At 43.8% G+C, this 20,926-nt stretch overlaps 2 protein-coding genes across 8 annotated transcripts in view; one reads left to right on the top strand and one right to left on the bottom strand.

The window, feature by feature from the left end:
• The window catches only part of NT5C2 (5'-nucleotidase, cytosolic II), a 107,441-nt gene extending 102,073 nt beyond the window's left edge, over window positions 1–5,368 (top strand). For all 6 annotated transcript variants that reach the window (XM_058543906.1, XM_058543905.1, XM_058543909.1 and 3 more), the window contains 5 exons: window positions 497–667; window positions 2,156–2,207; window positions 2,325–2,385; window positions 2,532–2,708; window positions 3,889–5,368. In XM_058543906.1, the coding sequence (XP_058399889.1) occupies window positions 497–667; window positions 2,156–2,207; window positions 2,325–2,385; window positions 2,532–2,708; window positions 3,889–4,122 (695 nt within the window). In that variant the 3' untranslated portion in view covers window positions 4,123–5,368. The remainder of the gene's footprint in view (window positions 1–496; window positions 668–2,155; window positions 2,208–2,324; window positions 2,386–2,531; window positions 2,709–3,888) is intronic.
• Window positions 5,369–9,109: 3,741 nt separating this feature from the next.
• The window catches only part of CNNM2 (cyclin and CBS domain divalent metal cation transport mediator 2), a 143,280-nt gene continuing 131,463 nt past the window's right edge, over window positions 9,110–20,926 (bottom strand). For both annotated transcript variants that reach the window (XM_058543902.1, XM_058543903.1), the window contains 2 exons: window positions 17,400–17,584; window positions 9,110–16,702 (listed from right to left, as the gene is read on the bottom strand). In XM_058543902.1, coding sequence (XP_058399885.1) covers window positions 16,493–16,702; window positions 17,400–17,584 — 395 coding nt within the window. In that variant the 3' untranslated portion in view covers window positions 9,110–16,492. The remainder of the gene's footprint in view (window positions 16,703–17,399; window positions 17,585–20,926) is intronic.

Genomic DNA, 20,926 nt, shown 5'->3' with positions numbered 1-20,926 from the left:
AAGGATCAGTTTTTCCCCATCCTTCTTTTACCTATTTGAGGCCTTTTCTCAGTGTCCTGGAATCATTTGGGGTGGTTCAAAGGGGTTTTCAAGGAGCCCCTATGGACACAGACACATACTTTGTTGGAGTGAGAAACAGTTGAACAAAGCCAACTTAAAGGAAGATCTTTGATAAGAAATGGTGGTGGTACTTTTGAGGGTTATATTCGCTAAGTTGAGATGTAGTTTTGTTGTTCTTGGATTTGGTGATCAGGAACTCTGATCAGGACAATGGAGCTGAAGGCCTTGGCTTAAAGGCAATAAAAGGAATGATGAAAAAACGACAATAGTGGGTCTCTGTCTTTAAGAAAGTTGAGCCCTTTTTCTAGTCTGTTCCTCGCATAATTATAGGAATAAAATTAATCAGCACAGTATTTAATGGTGTTATGGTACTTGGAAGACTGGTTTTTAATATGGAGACATTTTTGTTTTCTCATTGTTCATTCCACTGTTTCAGGTTCATCTGATACAATCTGTGATCTGTTGGGAGCCAAGGGCAAGGACATTCTGTATATTGGAGATCACATTTTTGGGGACATTTTAAAATCAAAGAAACGACAAGGGTGGCGAACTTTCTTGGTGATTCCTGAACTTGCACAAGAGCTGCATGTCTGGACTGATAAGAGTTGTAAGGAGCCATTACTCTTATTTTATAAATCTTTGACATAGCTAGTTTGTATCTAAATGGCCAGCTGTGAATCAATCCTCTTTGAAGAACCATCACTTTGTATGCAGGGGGGCAGAGGTAGTCAAAAGAATGGCACCTGATATTTGGATACCTCCTTACCATGTAGCTGGAACTCCAGAATTTGAAGAAATATGGAGGTTATCTTGTTCAGCCTTATTCTTGAACCCCATCAAGGATAAGTATAGAAGGTTACTGTCCTGAGTTATATTACAGCAGCAACTAAACTGTGAATTCCACTTTTGTCTGTAGTCCCACATTTGTCCAACCATGCCTGCTAGTTCCAGTCCCTCTGCTACCCCCCATATCTGTGATTCTGGGGCATTGATGGCTCTGAGTGTTAATCACCTCCTGCTGTTTTTTATTTGCTCTTCTGAGAAGTACAGAATGAGGCCAAATTGCATTCTCTGCACTGAGCTGCACTGCGTACACTGAATTGAGCTGTGCATCTAGTCATGTAAAGACGTTTGACACATAAGTTCTCCAACCAGTCCTTTCCTAGCTAGCATCACCTGTAGTGTGGTGAAAGGTACTGCCTCCAGAAACTCAGCCTGCCTCAGGTAGTTAGCCTGGCTCCACCTCTTAGTATCTTCATGTCCTTAGGCAAGTTACTGAGACATCCTGTGCCGTAGTTTCCTCAAATGTAGAAATGAGGAGGATAATACCTGCTTCATAAATCTGATGAGACTTACCTGAGGTAATGTGTGTATAAAGAAGCTAGAAGTAACAACCCTTGTCAACCAAGGCTCCTCGTCTGAACCACAGAACACAGAACATGATTGGAATGACTCTCAGTTCTCCCAAAAATGGTAGACAATAAAATTTGTTATATACAATGGATATGTTAGGGCTTAATTCTCTTTGGGGAACCCAGGTTGAGAAGGACTGGAACACATAGAAAGCATACAACAGATGTTGGCTGTTGCTATTGTTTGTACTTATCAGTGGGATTTTCTGGCTAGCCTTTCATCCACATTTTCAACTTTCCACCTATGAAATTTTAGAAATCTAGGTGATTTGGCTCTAATTCTTGGACTTGTGACTCTGGACAAGTCAACCTAATTCTCATTCTTTCATCTGAAAATAGAATTAACACTTGCTTTGCTGATACACCTAAGTTGGGGTGTGAATTGGCACTTTGTAACAAAAGCTCAGAATCAGCATCCAGTTGGAAGAGAGAGTTTTAATCAGTGGTGTTTAAGTAGGAGGAAAGGCAGTTAAAGAGGAAATTGCGTTCACCTGCTGCCAGACTCAAAGCAGGTCATCAGTGGGTTTTCTGAAGAGGGAAGAGGAAGTCATTTTATACACTTATAACTTTACTTTTCAGTCATGTTTGTAACCTTTTAATTTAGTTTCAGCAGCAATTAAAAACTGGATGCTTTTTATTTGATTTATTTAAAACATTTTCTTTTCCTTCCAAACCTTAACTAGCACTTTTCGAAGAACTTCAGAGCTTGGATGTTTTCTTGGCTGAACTCTACAAGTAAGTTTCCTAATTCTAAAAATTTCTTCCCTAAAAACCATCTACCTTTTTGGGAGTCAATCTAGGTGTAAGAGATGTCCTTTCTAGAGATTCATTGGATTTTTCTTTTGTCTTCAGGCACCTTGACAGCAGCAGCAATGAGCGCCCAGACATTAGCTCCATCCAGAGACGTATTAAGGTATCCAAATGGGATTTGGGAGAAAACTTGGAAAATAAGTTTAAGTGATTTTCATAGTTTTGATTTTATTTGGGGACTGGCCCATAGCCAGTGCTCAATAAGTATTTGTTGAATGAGCTGAGACTCAATCTCATTCTTTGTTTTAGAAAGTAACTCACGACATGGACATGTGCTATGGGATGATGGGAAGCCTGTTTCGCAGTGGCTCCCGGCAGACCCTCTTTGCTAGTCAGGTGATGCGCTATGCTGATCTCTATGCAGCATCCTTCATCAATTTGCTATATTACCCATTCAGCTACCTCTTCAGAGCTGCCCACGTCTTGGTGAGTTAATCCAACCTTAAGCTACTATTTACAGTTAAGATACACTCTTAAGGCTGAGATCTGCAACCAGCTTTGTGGGATGGCACAGGAGGTTTTAGCTCATTTCTTTGTTTTTTTGTGTGTGTGTGTGATTTTTTTTTTTTTGGTGAGGGGATCAGCCCTGTGCTAACATCCGCCAATCCTCCTCTTTTCTTTTCTTTCTTTCTTTCTTTTTTTTTTTTTTTTGCTGAGGAAGACTGGCCCTGGGCTAACATCCATGCCCATCTTCCTCCACTTTATATGGGACGCCGCCACAGCATGGCCTGCCAAGCAGTGCGTCAGTGCGCGCCCGGGATCCAAACCGGCGAACCCTGGGCCACCGCAGCGGAGCGCGCCCTTAACCACTTGTGCCACCAGGCTGGCCCCCCCCCTTTTTTTTTTTTTAAAGGTGCCATGTAACTATTTATTTATTTATTTTTGAGGAAGATTGGTTCTGAGCTGACATCTACCAATCCTCCTCTTTTTTTGCTGAGGAAGACTGGCCCTGGGCTAACATCCATGCCCATCTTCCTCTACGTTATATGGGACACCGCCACAGCATGGCTTGCCAAGCGGTGCGTCACTGCGCACCCGGGATCTGAACTGGTGAACCCTGGGCCACTGCAGCAGAGTGCACGCACTTAACCACTTGTGCCACTGGGCTGGCCCTTAGATCATTTCTTTCTAATGTGCAAAACGTGGTTGCACAAAAAAGAGAAAGTATGATCAAGATAGAATGTTATAGAGTATAACTTTACTCTCTGAAATCTACTTATTAATAAAGTTATTTGAATGGCAAAGAACTTCCTTTTCTGTTAGTACTAATTGAGAGAAATGAGGATTTTATATTTCCGTGTTCTGATACTGATCTATGTTTCAGGACTGTTTTTTGCTGTGAAATAGAAAGTAAGAATCTCTTCTTTCCCATCTTACCAGTTTCAGGCTATAGTAAACAATCTGGGCGGAGTTTTGAGGGTTGGGAAGAGAGAAGATAGGCAGTTCTAGGTAGTTCCAGGAAGATACTTCAGTATCTAAATTGGCTTGGCCTCTGGTCCATTATACACCTTCCTCTGGATGGCCACCTAACAGAGTGAGAGGGGTTACGATTTGGGAAACAGCTATTTTGCTCCACCTGCTTTCTGAGCTTCTGATTTTGTTCTAGATGCCTCATGAATCAACAGTGGAGCACACACATGTAGACATCAATGAGATGGAGTCCCCACTTGCCACCCGGAACCGCACGTCAGTGGATTTCAAAGATACTGACTATAAGCGGCATCAGTTGACACGGTCAATTAGCGAGATTAAACCTCCCAACCTCTTCCCACTGGCCCCCCAAGAAATTACACACTGCCATGATGAAGATGATGATGAGGAGGAGGAAGAAGAAGAATAAGGAGGAAAACCAAAACTCTGAGCACCCATTAAACAAGTTTAGAGGACTCACAGGAGAAAAGGATGTTCCTATTTGGGTTCTGGTTGGGGGAGGGGAGCTCCCTCAAAGGTAGATCTGGAAAATTTCTGAAGACTTGAAAATATTCTAATCATAGGGAGATACTTTTGTTTTAGTTTGTGTGTCTGTACTCTTTGCAGATGGTTCAAAATAGTAATGGAGAATGTATTGGAAGAAAGTAAGGGTAAACCCAGGCTGAATTGCATGCAGATGGCTCCATTGTGGCTTGTGACACTGTTTCCTTGTCTTGTTTCATCATCATTATGTTGTAGTGTATCTGGATACACTAAGGGTGGTGCAGGGTCTCAGAGAAAAGCAAGGAGGATGGGAAGAGGTGATCCAAAAATACTGTTATGTTACAAATTGTGCTTTTACTCCAAAATTCATCTTTTTCAGTGCATTACACAGTATTGTATATCTGTGGTGAAATATATTGTTTCCATTATCATATGTAGTTTTCTGTTAAGGTCAAGGTTCCTTTTACAAGCCTTTAAGTGTCCTCAGTAACTCTGGTAAGGCTGCTGTCTGTCATTGGCTTTGCAGAACTGTTCTCTGCTTGCTATAGGGCTGGTCTGAAACGGACTGCAACGATTTCATTTTGAGGCAAAAGTCTTCATCCATTTCTACATTTTTTTGATGGATAGCAAAAATGCTTATGTTATCCAAAAACATTTTTTCGTCTGGGATAAATCTATAGAAGAATGTAGCTGAAAGAAGACAAGGAAGCAAGCCCCCTGAAAAGAAAAGGAGGAACCTTCTTAAATTACAGCAGAAGTGACTAAAATTCATTAGTGTGGACTACGTAGTGTGGCTCATGCTACCCCATTCCAGCCTCCTCTATCTTGTAGGGTTGATTGCTGTATTTCAGAGTGAGCATTAGAGGATGGGAAGAGGGCTCTGTAAGCCAGAACCTTACTATAAAGCAAAGGGCACAATCCGTGTGAATAAATTCACTTCAGAATCCCAAGTGAAATGACTTCTTGTTGTTTTGAACAAGAAAGGATCATTGCTGTATACTTTAGGGTATTTTAACTGCTCACCAGTACAGTGAAAGTTGTTAAAACATTTTTAACGTGGTGTATACTCTTGCTTTAAACTTCTTATATTTTTTCTGTTCTTATTGTCATTGGTCAGCGTGGGAGGGTAGATTAGCTGCTCTAGAATTCAATAAAGTATAATATTTATAATACTGATTTTGACTCCTTCCTGTAATACAACTGTAATAACTATTGTTCTTCAAGTGGGATGAGGTTTGGCTTAGTGATATCAATTTGACATTCTCTTAAAGGAAATATAGTCCAGCATGATTAATCAATGGTTAAATTTATAGCACTTAAATAGGCCTCAATTTTTTATGGAAAGTTTTGGTAGAGGACTGGGAGGTAAGGCTTTTTTTTTCTTTTTTAAAAATCACTTTATAGTAGGGAACACAACTTAGTAAGTTCGCCAAGGCCACAGTACCTCATCACTTTCAATATATATGGCTTTACATTAAGTCAAGAAACATACTTTCTAACTTGTATCTATTAGGAACATATGCTACTTTAAAAGTATCAGGTAAGAAATACTATTGCAAATAGCATTTAGATGCTGTCCCTGTTTTAAATTTTAGAGAATGTGTTTAAGAATAATTAATAGCTGGGGTGACTACATTCAAGATGGAGATGTTCCCGTTTGACACTTAAATTTTCTCAAAGCCAAATAATTTCTAAGTGACTTATTACAACTACAGAGCTAACTTATACTAGTACATTTACATATTTTCCCTTTTAGAGCAAGGACCAACATGATCACTTTGCTTTAATTTACAACAAGTTTTTTATTGTTATCTACGTAAGATCTTATCTGTGTAAGAGTTTCTTTTTAGCCAGATGTCTCTCTGGCAGTGGGTCCAAAGATTGAGACATAAAAGCACACATTTGGACTAAGTAAGAATTTCACTGCTGGTCACAGCTTTTTCAGAACTACCAAAATATATTTTAAAGAGGTAGGATTCCAAAAGAGTCTAAGACCCAGAGCAGAGTGTTGCTTCTCTGTATACTATTCCTGTTAGAAGAGTGTGCTGGGGAGTAAGTGGGCCATGGGCAGGCACTCAGGGCAGCTGTAATTGAGCTTGTTAAAACATGAATGTGAGTTTCTCTCTGTTGCCAATAGTTTAAGGAAGCCAAACTCAAAATGTATACTTTTCCTTTTTTTTTTTTTAAACCTGAGGCGTCTTAGACTGAGAAGACAGACTCCCAACTCTTCAGAATTTCTTTCCTAGGTACTTGGAAAACACCACTTATTTTTAGGCTGTGTTAGGCTCCAAGAAGGAGCACCAGGCACTCCTTCTTGGGTGGTAGACTGAACTCCCAGTGTTAGGGCATGTACAGGCTAACAGGGACCCTGCCACACCGAGCAGGTGATCAGAGGCACAGCAGACCCCAGCCCTGCTGGGTTCCCTCTGCAAGAGGACTTGCCCCACACATTCATCTCTACAGGGATAGTCAGTTAAAGCTCAGGTAGTGTGTTTCAGCAAAGCTGCTTAAAGCCAAGACAGTGTAATGTTCCCTTTAGACTTTTGGTTTTCTCCTACCATAAGCATAGGTCTGCTGAGAGCTAAAATAAGAAAGCAAGCCCTTCAACCTACCCCTTCCAAATAGAATAACTTAGAGCTGCAAATCCTTCAGTCATGTATTGTTTTTAAGCAACCACTTTAAAAAGCTACTTGCAGTTACATGTCAGATTTAAAAGTACTTTGTCCATGTTTAGCTATTTCTAAAGCAGATTTATTTAAGAAATATTTTGTCAACAACTTTAAAGCCCTGCAATTTTTCCAAGGCTGCCAGAGCATTTAAAAATACTCTGCTTATTCACCACAAATAGCCTGAGACAAACAGCTGCATATTTAAGTCTGCATTAAGGGTAGGAGCCTTGTCCACATTCCATGTTATGGAAACTATTTAACCTTTCTTTGATGGTGGGAAAAATGGTAACTATGATCTAGCTATTGCTATACAGTTAATGGCCCAGTTCCTCACTTGGTTTAGTGGTTTACGTCTCAATACTTAGGTTTCTCATGACATTCTTTCTTGCTGACCAGAGCATTGAGTTGTTCTTAAAGTTTTTCCTCAAATGGAACAATGTCAAATAATACACAGCTTTGGGAGGCCCTGAGAATGAAATCTCTACCATGGAGCTACCTGAGCAGCCTTGAAGATAGAAGAAAAAGGGTGCACTACACCCAAGAACAGGAGGACAATGCACATGCACAGCAGCCAGGAAGCAGAGCCAGGGGACTTCCAGGAACCCACACTGTCCCATCCTACACCTCTGCTAACAGTGAAGTGGCATTTCACACTGTTCTCACTGCTGAGTATGTAGAAATAGCGGAAAGCAAGTCGTCTAAAGAGAATTCATTTGCTTGCAGAATGAACAAGGCAGCTTTTCTGTTTAACCTGACAATCTCAACTATCTTTACCTGTCCTCAGACTCAGTGTCTTCATCCCAAGGCCACAACAATCTGACTTGTCCCACCAAAGGTATGTAATTTTCAAAAATAAAAATATATACAGTAGTTTAAGTCCCTCTGAAGAGCTTTAACACAAAAAGGCACTCCCAATTGAACACAGAGCATTTCGTCTCAAGCTTGCTGTTACTGCAAGTCTACTCTATGTTTTCCAATTTAAAACAAAATGACCAGTTTTTGGTCTGGTCCCTTTATGTTTCTTTGGATACCTTTGCTCTATTTTATTACTAGAAAAAAGGTGGATTAGACAGATTGCTTCATGAATCAAATTAGGTACAAATATGTCCCAAATGCTCTGCTCTCCCATTGAGCTCTTCCTAAAGCCTTGTCTGGCCAGGGCTGTACAGGAGGCCTGAAGAGTCTGCGCCAACATAAACTTCACCACACACACTGGAGTGCAAGCAGCTGGGTGCACGTTCTTCCCATGAAAGACAGCAGTAGTCCTTCCAAGTCTCACAAGTTCCTGAGATACTTGAAAAGAGGATTTGCCAAGCAAACCTTCCCAACACTGAAAAATGTTTATTAAATGTCCAGTCTTGTTTGAGAGAAGGTTCTCACCAGAGGTCATCTTTGACTTGTGGGTGTGGGTATTCTGAAGCAAGTAACTTCATTTTTGGACCCACTGCCCTCAAGTCAATGATGTAGCAGAATTGTGGTAGGGAAGCTGGCTCAATCTAAAAATTCCTCTCATGTGTTGGCCCGTTTGAGCACTTCCCAATCACTAATTCCCTTGCAGGAAAAGCACTTTGACCAAGAATTCTGGCAGCTGATTCCTCAATCATCCACCAGGGGAGATGGCATTGACACCAAAATGTCACAAAGGGCCCTATAGCTATTCCTTTGTTCTGGGACTTGCTCAAAGTAAGAGCACAGATGTGAGGATCTTGGAGGGAAAATGATGAAACAATCATACAAAGAAGGCAAAAGACTTTATTAGCCATCTATATAATTCAACTTTTTGGCTTTAATAAGGAATCATCTCTTTATTAAATTCAATTACGTTCAAAAAGCATAAAATAAGTTTTCAGAAATCAACTCCAGGTCAGTTTGTACCAGTCACTTTCTCTACAAGACCCTCTGATCACACTCTGTCCTCAGAAGTGCTGAGTTGAGAAGAGGTACTGGGGAGTAAAATTTGTTATATGAAATAGAAACCCCAGAGCTTTTTTCACAATACAGCTTAGAAATGAACCGACAGTTGGGGACCCCATGGATGCAGAGGGCAAGTTGAGGCAAATCTCATCCTCACCGTAGGAAAAATCACCTCTATTTTCCTTGGAGAATTTGTCCCAATTTGAGCTCAGGACTCATCTGGACAAAGTGAGTTAAGTAGGAAAACTAAGCAGAGCAGCCAGCTGGGAGTGGATGTGCTGCAGAAAGAAAGACTTCCTCCTCTGGTTCTGCTCTGCTTTCTGCTCTGCTTCTAAGGAAAGCAAACAGGTTCCCCAAAAGCTAACACTTCACGGGAACACAGAGCTGCCTCTTTCTACTTTTCAAGAAATCGGGGGTAATGACTGGGGAGGTGGGAGTGGTGGTTAGGTCAGACAGTGGCTCAAAGCCAATCTTGTCAGCAGTTCGTCACTGAAACGTCTCCATTCACAGGACAAGGGTAAGTAAAATAGACCACAAACACCATGGTTAAACAGTACAGTGGGGAAAATAACGGACCAGTCATCAAGAGGCTCAATTCTCAGCATGATCCTCTTTGGAATGTAAAATAGAGACTAAGAGTAGAGGAAAAAAGATGTGGTCTAGGAATGGATCCCAGAGGGGTCATGAACCTTGACCGGAAGAGCCTCAGGGTCTGGGCACGTGAGTGAGGAGGGTAAAAAGGAACAGAAGACTTGAAAAGAAGTGACGGGAGAGGATGTGGGCCACACACACTGGATTATAGGGGACGTGAGATGCCCGCTGAATCCTGAAGAGCATCTGAACATGACTCAGCTCACTCACACTTGGTGTTTTGACTTGAGGGTGAACCATCTCTGCCTGCTGCAGCCTTTCTTCTGGGCTTCACATAGCAGAGGAGGACCTACAGAGCCCTTTTCATCTCCAAGAGCCAACTGAAAGGCTTGAATGAGGCCTTTGGTCTTGCCTAGGCAAAAAAGAGCTTAGACATGTGCCCAGCTGAACTGTGTTGTATTACTGACGGAGCAGCAAATGTCTGGGGTAATTTGAGTGGATATCCTCAGTGTCCTTATCGAAAATGAACTCATACGGGACAGACTACAATCCTTGCAAAACAGAACAGCCCCCTGGAAGTGGCTGTATCGGGCTGTGAGCTGGAGGCACAGTTCTAGCACCCACTTCTCTTCTGACATAAGACTTTGTGGTGTACATCCAAAGGAAATGCCCTGATGTGTTGCCATGCCGACAACCAATCTCAGCTTTTCGATCAGTAAAGCCATACAATTGGGCAGGGGACTGAAGTTGGTGTTGCAGAGATGAAAGGGGAAAGACGGAACACACATCCGCTAGAAGGGTAAACAGAAAATCATCATTTATCTAAATAGAATAATAGAAATGAACAAAAATCTTTTAAAACAATCAAAATTTACAAATAAATTGGTACAAAATAAATAGGAGAGATTGTAAATCTACAACATCATTTGAATTATAAAACTCATTCATCATGACAATCAGCTCATGAAACCTATACATGTCAATTGTGCTTATTTAGGTTTATGTACACAGCTCTGAATACTGTGTTCAGAAAACTTCACTGCAGAAAAGCATGAAATGTACACTATGATACAGTGAGTAAAGGCTGAGGAAGATGACAATCAGACACAAAGCAGGGTATTACTTGAAGGCCACGGCAATGTTGGCATTGGGCCTCAAAACCAAGAAAAGGCATATCAGAAGCCCAGATGGGCAGGCAGCCTCCATGGCCCAGAGAGATGGATTCTGCAATCCAAGGTGGGAATTAGAGGCCATCACTGTTGTAGGGCCAGGCCACTGACCTGGCTTGAGAGGGTAGGAGTGAGGAAGGAGGCTCTGGTCTCTCAGCCATGCTGTACCACTACATAGAGAATCAACCCAGTCACCAGGAAACCACCTCTAAAGTATTTCGCGGAGGTACCTGAGAGGCCCTGCCACAAGGTAGGAGACCTGACTCCATTCTCATCCCGGACACTGGTTGTCAGGGGACGCTAGGACCAACATAAGAGCAGCAACCTGCTTAAAACAGAAACAAGAACAAAACTGCTGCCCTCTCACCCACTTTGAGACAACAGAACCCTAGGATCCATGGATGAGGGGCTCCAGAACAGATCTTGTCTTCGTCACAGATGATGTACTAACAGTAGAGGCATATGTACATAATAAATAATAATATAAAATAAAGCATATACATTTGTGGATTTAAAGGACTCCAGAAACAAGAAAAGTCAATGAACTGATACACTCCACCTACACAGTAGACTTCAGACAGGGAATAACAAATCAGAAGCTGGACTGGGGCTCTCTGGGGAATGAGAGTCCTGAGGCCTTATTCTTCCCCACTCCTTTCTGTTCCAGGAGCCTGAGACCAGCTGCCTACACCCAAGGGGCTTGGGCCTCCAACAAAAAGGGCAGGCACCCAAGCCCCACCAGGTCCACTGGATAGTTCTCTCCAGGGTTAATCTGAAGAGGACTCTAGCCCCAAAAGAATCACTTCCCGAGTGAATCCATGTTGGTCTGATGTGGGCAAATGCCAGAAGATACTCTGCCAAATGACGCAAAACAATACCCCTGGTCATTCTTCCACTTTGTTCATGTTTAATACCCAGTGGGTATTAAAACTCAAGAACATTGTGTACTCAAGTCTTTCTTATGTTGGATCTGTGTACATATAAACCTTGGCACACAAACTCCTAGAACTTTATTCTCTTGCCACTAGAATCTTTGTTTCCATGTTGCTTCAAGTACAGCCTGGTATTTCCCATCAAAAGATATTTAAAACAATTCTAGTGAGATGATGTCAGTGGCTCTAGCATATACAGAGAGAAAGCTTACTTGAGCTGAGGCAACCACAAAGATCTAAGAAGCAAAGCAGGTCCCCAGCCCAAGATGGTGGGAGGAAAGCTGCTCCAAGCTCTGCGGCTGCTATGAACTGCCGTCTCCTCCTCCGGTCCTTAGGGCTGACCAGGGACTCTGGAATCCTCAGACAGGACAGAAGGAAGCAGAAGGAAAACCAGCACGTAAGCATTTGCTGTGGGAAAAATGCCTGCACGTGGTAGAGGAGGAAGGGCCTCTGTTGCTGCCTTGAGGGACAGGAAAGTCAGCAAGCTTGGCATGGGTGCACCACTCACCCTCAAATGGAGGTAAATGAACCTCAGAATTCTCTGAACTCATCTCTCCTATCAGCCCACTTGAATGCAAAAGAAAAATGAAAAGATAAAGATTTGCAAATGGCCCTGAGGTATAAAAATCCACTGAGTAGGTTGCTCATTGATAAATTTACATCGGAAACATTTCTGAATCCCCAAATCACCTTCATATTGAACTCTCTAAATCTCTTCTAATTCTGGGTTAACCTACAACTCACCCAGATACCCTTGCTGGACAGAAGCACCACTGACTAGGCCAGTGCTCAGAATAGAACCAAACCTGATCCAGCACAAGAGCCTGTATCCTCAGTAAGAAAGTGAGCACTGGTGCCTCAGAAACCTCCACACCCTGAACTGCCAGCTCAGCCTTGGAGTTCTCGTCAAACACCTGGAAGAAAAACCTGTCTCTGGGATCAGAGCTGAGAGGGGAGTTGTTGCCGCTGCCCATGCCACCAGGAAGCATGGGTCGTGTGATGGTACCAGCCAACCCTCCCTGGAAGCCTCTTGCTTGGAATCCCAGGGAACAAGGTGAGCACCTTCCTGCGCCAGCCCAGATGAGTCCTCTGCCTGGGATCACCCCTGGGAAACACTGGAGGAATCCTGGTCTCCTGGGCCCAGGAAAGGCAAAGATGGCCACAGACCCCTGGTTGGTTTTCAGATGATGGGGTTTTGTTTTTGTTTTTGACCAGCCAGGGCCTACTTGGGTCTGTTCCTCAACATGAGAGAATTTGAGGGCAGAAGTTCATGGTCCCTGCTTAGCCTAAATTCCTGTTGCTTTATTTCCTAGGGAATGCAATTCTACTTGTATCTACCACTATTTTTCTAGACTTGTAAAAGCTGGTCCTTTAGTCATACAGCACTGAGGCTAGCACAGGTAAATATATTCACAGTTAATGTTCCATATTAGTGTGAAGTTTTGCATAAAATGTTTGCACAAAAGTTCCTTGAAATAACATTAGAAAATGGCAAGATGCCCTACTCCCTCCCACTTGAGGAAGCCAACCATATCAGCAAGGGCACGGAGCTCTCTTCTGGGAGTGAGGTGAAGAGGGAGGGAAGAACAGAGTTAAATGGGGTGCCCTTTCAAATTCAAATTATGTAAGAACCAAGGCTTAAGCTAGTTAATTAGCACCCCAAATCCATATACAAATCTTAAAGTTCTGTTTTTCTAAGAGTTTAAATATATGACTTGCCTGCTGAATACAGAGCAGAGAGAAATAAAGAGAGGGAACCTCCAAGGCAGTAGGAAAAAAGCCCCCTTCATTTATAAAGAGAAAGCAGACTATCCTGGGAACATCTGGATACTAAGGATCCAGTTACAGATGGAAACTTCGGGATGCGAGTGGCTGCTTAGGAGCCGGAGGAGGCTCCTGGTCTGGTCCCACAGAGCTGGGGCGACAGAGGCCACCGTAGAGGTGTGAGGCCCTGGTCTGACACCAAGGGCTCCATCAGAATTCAGGACCCCGGGACCTGTGTCTGCTCCACAGCCCACTCCCCTCCATGCTTACAAAGCCAGCAGCCCCAGAAGAGGACGACCCACCAGTGGTGCTAAGGACTGCACATTGAGATCTCAACTATTTGACGGTCTTTCTCTGCCTGATTCCCATTTACTTTATAGACATGAACTGCATAAACCTTCAAAGCCAAAATCATTCTGCTGCTGCCCCAGGGAAGCCATGGGCCAGCATTTCTCCTTTGACAGCCCGAAGTTAGTTTCCAGGGAAAGTGGGGCCTGGAAGAGGAATGTGGTCACTCAGACGTCGAATGTTATTTGAAGGGTCTTGAGCTCTCCCCAAAGCAGATGAAACTATAGCCAAATGTTAGCCTTCATTCCTTCAGGGACCAGACAGGAATTATTTTGGATTCCCTGTTATAAAAAAGTGTGCATAATCAAAGGTAAAGAGTGGTTTATAGAAAATAAGTACAAACTTGGGAGGCTAAAATTTCATCCTTTGGGAGCCCCACTGCAAAGCCATCCCTGCCATCTCCTTTATAGAGAGGACTTTTCAAAAAGCCACCACACTGAGCAGATAAGACAGTACTGAGAAGTTATCTGTTCCTCCCTGAAGTCAAGGAGGCAGCAGCTGGAATCCTCTCTCCACTCCCCGGACTCTTACAGAGCTTTAGGATTCCTGAAGGAATAGTGGGGCTCTGAGAAAGATCTGACACATTAACTAACTCGGATTCCAGAGGCTCCTTCCAGGAGCAAGGCACCCCAAGACAAACTGTGTGTGGAGAAGCAACCAGGAGAGGCTGATGGGGTGATGCTCCTGAAGGCCAGAGGAACCACGGCTTGGCAGGCCAGGCTCCACCAGACCACAAGAAAGGCAAGTGCTGTCCGGGCCAAGAGTGTGGCATTGTTGTTGGGGTTGTTGTGAGCCCCCTCCCGTCCCCAGGCCCGGGTTTCACCTCATTAGTGGAAATTCACTTCTGCACACCCTACAGATAGTCCCAGTTCCTGTGTCACACTGGGGTTGTGCTCAGCTAGATGCATCTTAAGAAACAGAGACCTTTTAACTTGGATGGATCTGTTTATAAAAGGGGATACTCACGGTGCAGGGTCCCACTAATGTCAAGCTACACGGTGGGGGATCCATCCCATGGCAGCAGGTTGGATGCCAGCAGCAGGCCACTTAGTCCCCTTAGAAGGCACCTCCCTGCCTCTCTACCAGGTGAGGCCAGCACTTCCCTCACTAAGGGGCTTGGCCCCTTCTGAGGAAGACACTCCAGGACTGACATCCTAGAGGAAATACTGCGCCAAGCATGCATATGACACTGGAGCCACCAAACTGCTTACCAGGAGGCAAGCCCAGCACGTGGCTGGTTATTCTCCAACCATAGCTCCCGCAGCCTGGGGTGCACCTTTCTACCTTGAGGAGGGGCTTCCCTTTGTTCACTGAGACCCAGTGGAGACGATGCTGTCTTCTTGGCTAGTGACTGGATGCAGCGTGGACCGACAATTCTATATGAACACTGTGGTCGGTATCAATTCATTTCAGTGTACGAACGTTGCCAACAAAATGTACACATCCCTTGGGCTAACACTTAAAACACAGATAAGATAGTTAAGAATTCAGTCACTCAAGAAATATCTCCTGACATTAATTCCACTACATGTGATGAATTTGGTATTAAAATAAGATAGAGACACACATGAAATGGCCACAACACACATTTGGTTTCTGAATCCCTGTTTGGGGCCAAACTGACCCTGGCTGTACAGGCAGCCTCTCTGGCGTGGGCCGCATCTGAGGCGGGAGGCACGGAGGTCCTCGGGCAGGGGACACAGCCACTGCTGGGCCCCACGGGCCCAGGGACAGAGGGGAAGAGGGACAGTTGGCTCCCTGGAAGGAGGGGCAGGGGCTGACAGTCCCCAAAGTTCCCTCCTTTAAATACATGGGTCTAGAAATGCCTTCTCGGCATGGAGCACAGAGCACAGCTGGAAGGTCCAAATCCTTTTCTGACAATGACACACATCCTGGTGGGAAGAGGAGGAGCTTGACCTCCACACCACATGTTTACTCAAAAGCCCTGTGGAAGATTTCCATTTGGCATCTGTGTAGCAGCATCTTGGGTTAATAAGAGCAAGGATGGGGAGGTGGGTGATGACACTCTGTAAGCTGGGGCACAAGGCTGGGGAGGAGGCCTGGCTGAGCCAGAGATCCCAGGCTGTAGGAATGTCAGGATGAAGTCAACTTGCCTCTTGCCAGTGATAAACCATGGGTTTAAAATTCATTAACATTCATTTTGGTGATAAAAATTCCTTAGAGTGGGAGCAAAAATCACATTCCAAGCAAATGTTAAACCTTTCTAAGGGAAAGGGGCACAGTTAAACAGTAACTTAAAACAACACTGAGCTCAGAGGCAACCGCAGGTCCCTGTAGAGGCTCCACCCCACAGAGCCGACAGACTCGGCAGGTCCGCAGCAACACAGTTTTCTTCATTCATCCTTCAAGTTCAACAGCGACACCCACTAGGGCACAGGGGAAGGGTGTCCCACCCTGGGAGGGCCAAGGAAGGCCCCTGAGGGGCAGGTCCATCCTATTAGGGTCACATCATGGGGTCACAGCAGAGTTCAGACAGAACAACTTAAAACTCTGCAAAAGACAATTTTAAAAAACATGATCTCTTGAAAAAAATAAATTGCAACAATTCTCAACTTCATGCAAATCGAGGAAGGAGGAGAGTGAGTTATGATAAAAGGTACAGCTGAAAAAATAAACATGATTCTATTCGGGTGGAAGAAGTTCATCTCCAAAATCTCGAATGCCACGCCCTCGCTGTCGATTTCACATCTCTGATTTCCATTCTTCCCCTTTCCATCCTCCTTTGCTGCTTCCAGGAAGGGGACAAAGTCTTTGGTCTCAGGATGTTGCAGGATGCAGCATGGCACACAAGCTCACACTAACGGGATTCATGGTCAGATGAAGGATGAGGCTGAGCGGCCTGGCCTGGGGCCTCGGGGTGGGAAGGGTGAGGGCTGGTGGGGGCGCCCCTAGATGGCACCTTCGTTGTGCAGGCTGTGATTGGCCTTGTTGTGCGTCACACAGTTCTGTTCATTGAGAAGGTTGGCCGTCTCATCTGGCAACCCATCGTGCAGCTCCGTAAGAGTCAATTCAATTTTAGTGTTTTCACTGTCTGAAGACTGAGGAGTTTTGTCCATCCGGGATGCCATCAAGGCATTTTGGTATTGCTGTCTCGAGATCTGGGGCCAGAAGATGGCACAGAAAACAAACCAAGATAATGCTTATTTTTAGGTTCTCTTGTCTCAACATCATATTACACATTAAATCCTTTGAGAGGCCCCTAGTAGTATCTCTAGGAGAAAAATCCTTGAGTACAAACTGAGCCAATTTTGAAAGTTCAAGTTGACTCTGGTGAACAAGTCTGTTTTTACTGATACAAGCCATTTCCAAATTTTGTCTCAAAATTTCAGAGACTGGAAAATGGAGATAGGCTTCTATCAGCTAAAGCTGGTTCGTTCTCCAAAAGACGTCTTTATTTCAGATTAAGAAAAGAACCCTGTCTCCAGGGCAGAAGATAAGCGAAGGGTTCTTCCACCCCATCTGGGCAAGTCTCCTGAGTCTCCGACCTCAGCCGCTTAGGAGCCAGAGCCACTAGCGTCGTGAGCTCATGAAAACTCACTGAAATAGGTTTACTCTTTTCCTCACCATCTCCAGTTCTCGCACCCTGAAAAAGCCACATCTGACTTGGCAGCTCGTTTGATAGAGCCAAGGAGATAAATGTTTTTCCCAACCCAAACCTTGGGCACAGGAGCCAGGGGCAGGGCACCTGCAAAATGGCAAAGGGAAAGCTCAGTGGAGGGGCTGCGGAGCCGAACAACTTGCTGTGGAAGTTGACCTCCACCAGCCAGGTCCAGCCAAGCCCCTCTCTCCTCTTACCTTAACAAACTGGAGATCAGACAGGGCTCGCACTGAGTAATCAGGGATGTAGACTTGAAGGAATGAAGAATTGAGCTGGTTATTGCTGCTCCCCAGCGTCGGTGTTACTGCGTCAATCCGGTCACTTCGACTGAGAGAGTCTGAGTGATTCAAGCCACATGGGCGAGGAGGTGACTTGTTTTCACCTGGAAAAGGAGGAGAAAAACCCAACAACCTTTTATGTGAGGTAGATACAAGCAATAAAGTCAGCTCTTTATTTTCCAAATAATAAAAAAGTAATAATTAATAGACAAGCTCAATCAACTTGTACCAGACGTCTCAGCCACAGGGCTCACCACGCAGGGCCTCCTCCGGCCCTCTCACTGGCCTCCTGTCAGCGACGGGGTCCGTTTAGTTCAGCTGCTTGGCCCTGTTCATATGAACAGACACAACCCTCCCCGAGTCTCCGATAGCAAAACCCTGGGGCTGCACCCCTGTGTCAGGAGCATCATGGAGTGCTGTGAAACGCACAGACCAGGGGAGGCGAGGCCCAGGACACAGAAGCTACTTGATACAGAACATGGGCTATGGGAAGGCGGCACTGCGTTATCTTGCCAGAAGCAAAAGCAAAGGACTCTTGAGAGTCCTTTATAAGTCAGTATATGTCTTAAAGGGATCAGAATAGTTCTGTCTGCTCAGGCTATACACCCAGCCAAACCTATTATCTTTGTCTCTGACCCTGATAAAATCTCCCTGTCAGCAGCCCGAGGATGTCTCAGGACTTCAAGATCACTAGAAGACACCAAACCCTTAAAGGGTTTGATTAAGTTCCCTTAGGTGCTGCGGGATTCTTCAGTAAGACTGACAGTAGTCTTTCATTAAAACAAAGTCAAAGGAAATTCAGGTGAGTCGAAGCAGTGTTGCTCTTAAAGGCAAGTTCACTGTAGTTTCTAACATAAATTTCATTAAAAATAATTTTTTATTTTAAAAATTCCATTTTTGCTTTTCTAATCAAATCTAATGCACAAATATTAACGGGGTGCCCATGCTGGATAGGTCCTGAATTGCAAAATGTCACAGGATTGGAGGGGACCAATTCTCCCATCTGATGGTTGGCTCCTCTTTGCAATGTGTCCCTAACACAGGCTCCCACAGAGGAGCTGGCCTTTGGCTGGTCCCAACCTTCAATTATTGGAAAGTCTGTCATCATGCCCACCAAAATCTTACTCTCAACTTCAAATGACCGTCTCCCCTCCACTCTATGGAGCTCTGAGTAACTTTCATTCCTGTGCTACTCGAAATAGCCCTTTAAAGTCTGGAGATAGTTATGTTCTCCTTCAGTCTCTGTCTCCAGGATAAATACTTCAACTGTTCCTCACCTGACGTGTTTTCCCACCCCTCACTCCATCCTGACCACCGTCTGAGATTCCATTCAGTAAATGTCCCTCTTAAAATATGACACCCAGAATCAAAACACGGTAGGTATTCAAGGAACCTCAGATGACAAGTTCACTTTCTCCTAAATTTTTCATGTCACAACTTTCTCTACAATTTTCATGTCATGAACCGATGGTTTCCACTGCCAGTCAAAACTGAACTCACAGTAGCAGTTCCTCTTGTTGCTTCCACTTATCTTCTAAGAGAACAAGGCAAATTAATAATTTATCAGTTATTTTCTATTTAGCAGAACAGAACTTTGATCAGATGACCCACCCTTGCTAAGCTTCAGATTCCTTATCCATAAAAGGCAGATAATAGTCATACCTACCTCATAAGATCTGATGACGATTAAAAAAATAATGTACACAGTGCTTAGCACAGCATCTGACACCCAATAAGTACTTGATAAATGAGCCTTGTTAACATGATATTCTTTCCTGTTGGCTTCATCCCAGCCCTCTCCACCACACCCCTGCCCTCACGATCAAGCCTTTCCGTACTTGTGATAACTTTACCCAGGCTGACAGAGCGAAGAGTTCTTTGAAACAAGGGATCCCACTGTATCCCTGGGCTTCAGCCCCACATCCCATCACCATTTGTACAGATACCTTTGAAATGGTGTTTACTTCTGTGTGTTAAAATTTAAAGGTTATAAAAACAGAACATTTAAAGAGCACTTTGTTTACTGATCAGACCCTGTGCATTAGCAGGTAGATGTTTCAGGCCTGACATAGTACTTCTGAGTCTCCTGTTACTTTCTCCCAAGAAAGATTACAGGGCAATTTCTCTGGTCTCCCAAGGTATCTAGACAACTTCTTCAGACAGCTTCCTTCCTCTCAACCTGCTGCCCTCCATTTTTGTGAGATGGGCCCTCTCCTTTGCCAGGAGCCCACTGCCTAGCGTCACAGCCACGTCTGGGGAAGCGGACCCTGTTTTCCAGGACGTCTCCTTCTGCAGCTTGAGGCGCACCCAGCATGATCACCATGCAGTGAGGTGTCTGAGTAACCACACCAGGGAGAATAAAGTTTATAAAGTTTAAGTGGCCACCCCTCAGCTCAGGTCATGTTTTGTTGCCAAATATATGTGCCAAAATTTTATGACAATAATTATGAGAAAAGCGTTCAATTTAATTCTTCTCTGCCTTCTCAGAATTGTTTTCTTTCTGCTTTTTGTCGTTTTATTCATCCCACCTAGGAGTCCCTTCTTTTTGCTAGTACGCTAGAAAGATACTATAAAGAAACATTCCCAGCCTCCTCCTTGGAACCACAAGTCACCTTTTGGAACAGGAGAAATCATTGGTTTAGATCAACTCCCATTTATCAGGTATCATATTATTGTAATGCTATCCCTGAAGGCCTGGTCCCAGAAAATGGATTTTTCTATTACTGGATCACTGGGAAGAGCTAAAAAATCTCTAAGTTCTGTGGAAAAAATAAAATGCAAATGATATTTCCATGAGCTTCATCCAAAAGTCACTCGACTACAGCATCTGTGATATTTTAAATGGACAGCAGATGCCAGCAAATAAAATGGGGAGAAAAAAACACAAACATATATACATATACATAAATACATATTTATGTGTATAAATATGTGTGTACATACGTGTCTGTGTGTATATATGTATATTCTGCCAGCTGGTTTGATTCAAATAGCCCTATGAATCATATCTTACCCCCAAATACCCCAAACTTTTTAAGATCAAAGATTTGAGGGAACATTAGCTTCCTTCTAAGACAAGTATCACCTCCTTTACCAAATATCAGCATTTTAGAGTTTTGCTGAAATTGGATTATGAAACAAATTTCATCAGTCATATTTTTAAAATATAAGCTATATGGAACAAAATAAACACAGAAAAGTTGTACTACCAAACATGAAAGCCCAGCAACTTTAATTAAAGAAAGATTAAATCTTCGCCTTTCTTTTTAGCAGCTGGACATATCAGCCAGGCATGACCAAACTCTCCTGCAGGGCAGTAACCAGCAGCTGGTTAGGAATGTACATGGTACTAATTTCAAAACAAAGAGAGGGAGACAGGAGAAGTGGGGCCACCTGCCTGACAGAAAGCAGAAATACATGCAGCCCGTTCACATGGATGCTGGAAA

This window comes from Diceros bicornis, chromosome 6 (assembly GCF_020826845.1).
Source record: "Diceros bicornis minor isolate mBicDic1 chromosome 6, mDicBic1.mat.cur, whole genome shotgun sequence".
Lineage (NCBI taxonomy): Eukaryota > Metazoa > Chordata > Mammalia > Perissodactyla > Rhinocerotidae > Diceros > Diceros bicornis.
The sequence above is the reverse complement of the archived record's forward strand: the minus strand, read 5'-3'. Positions and strand labels throughout refer to the sequence as shown.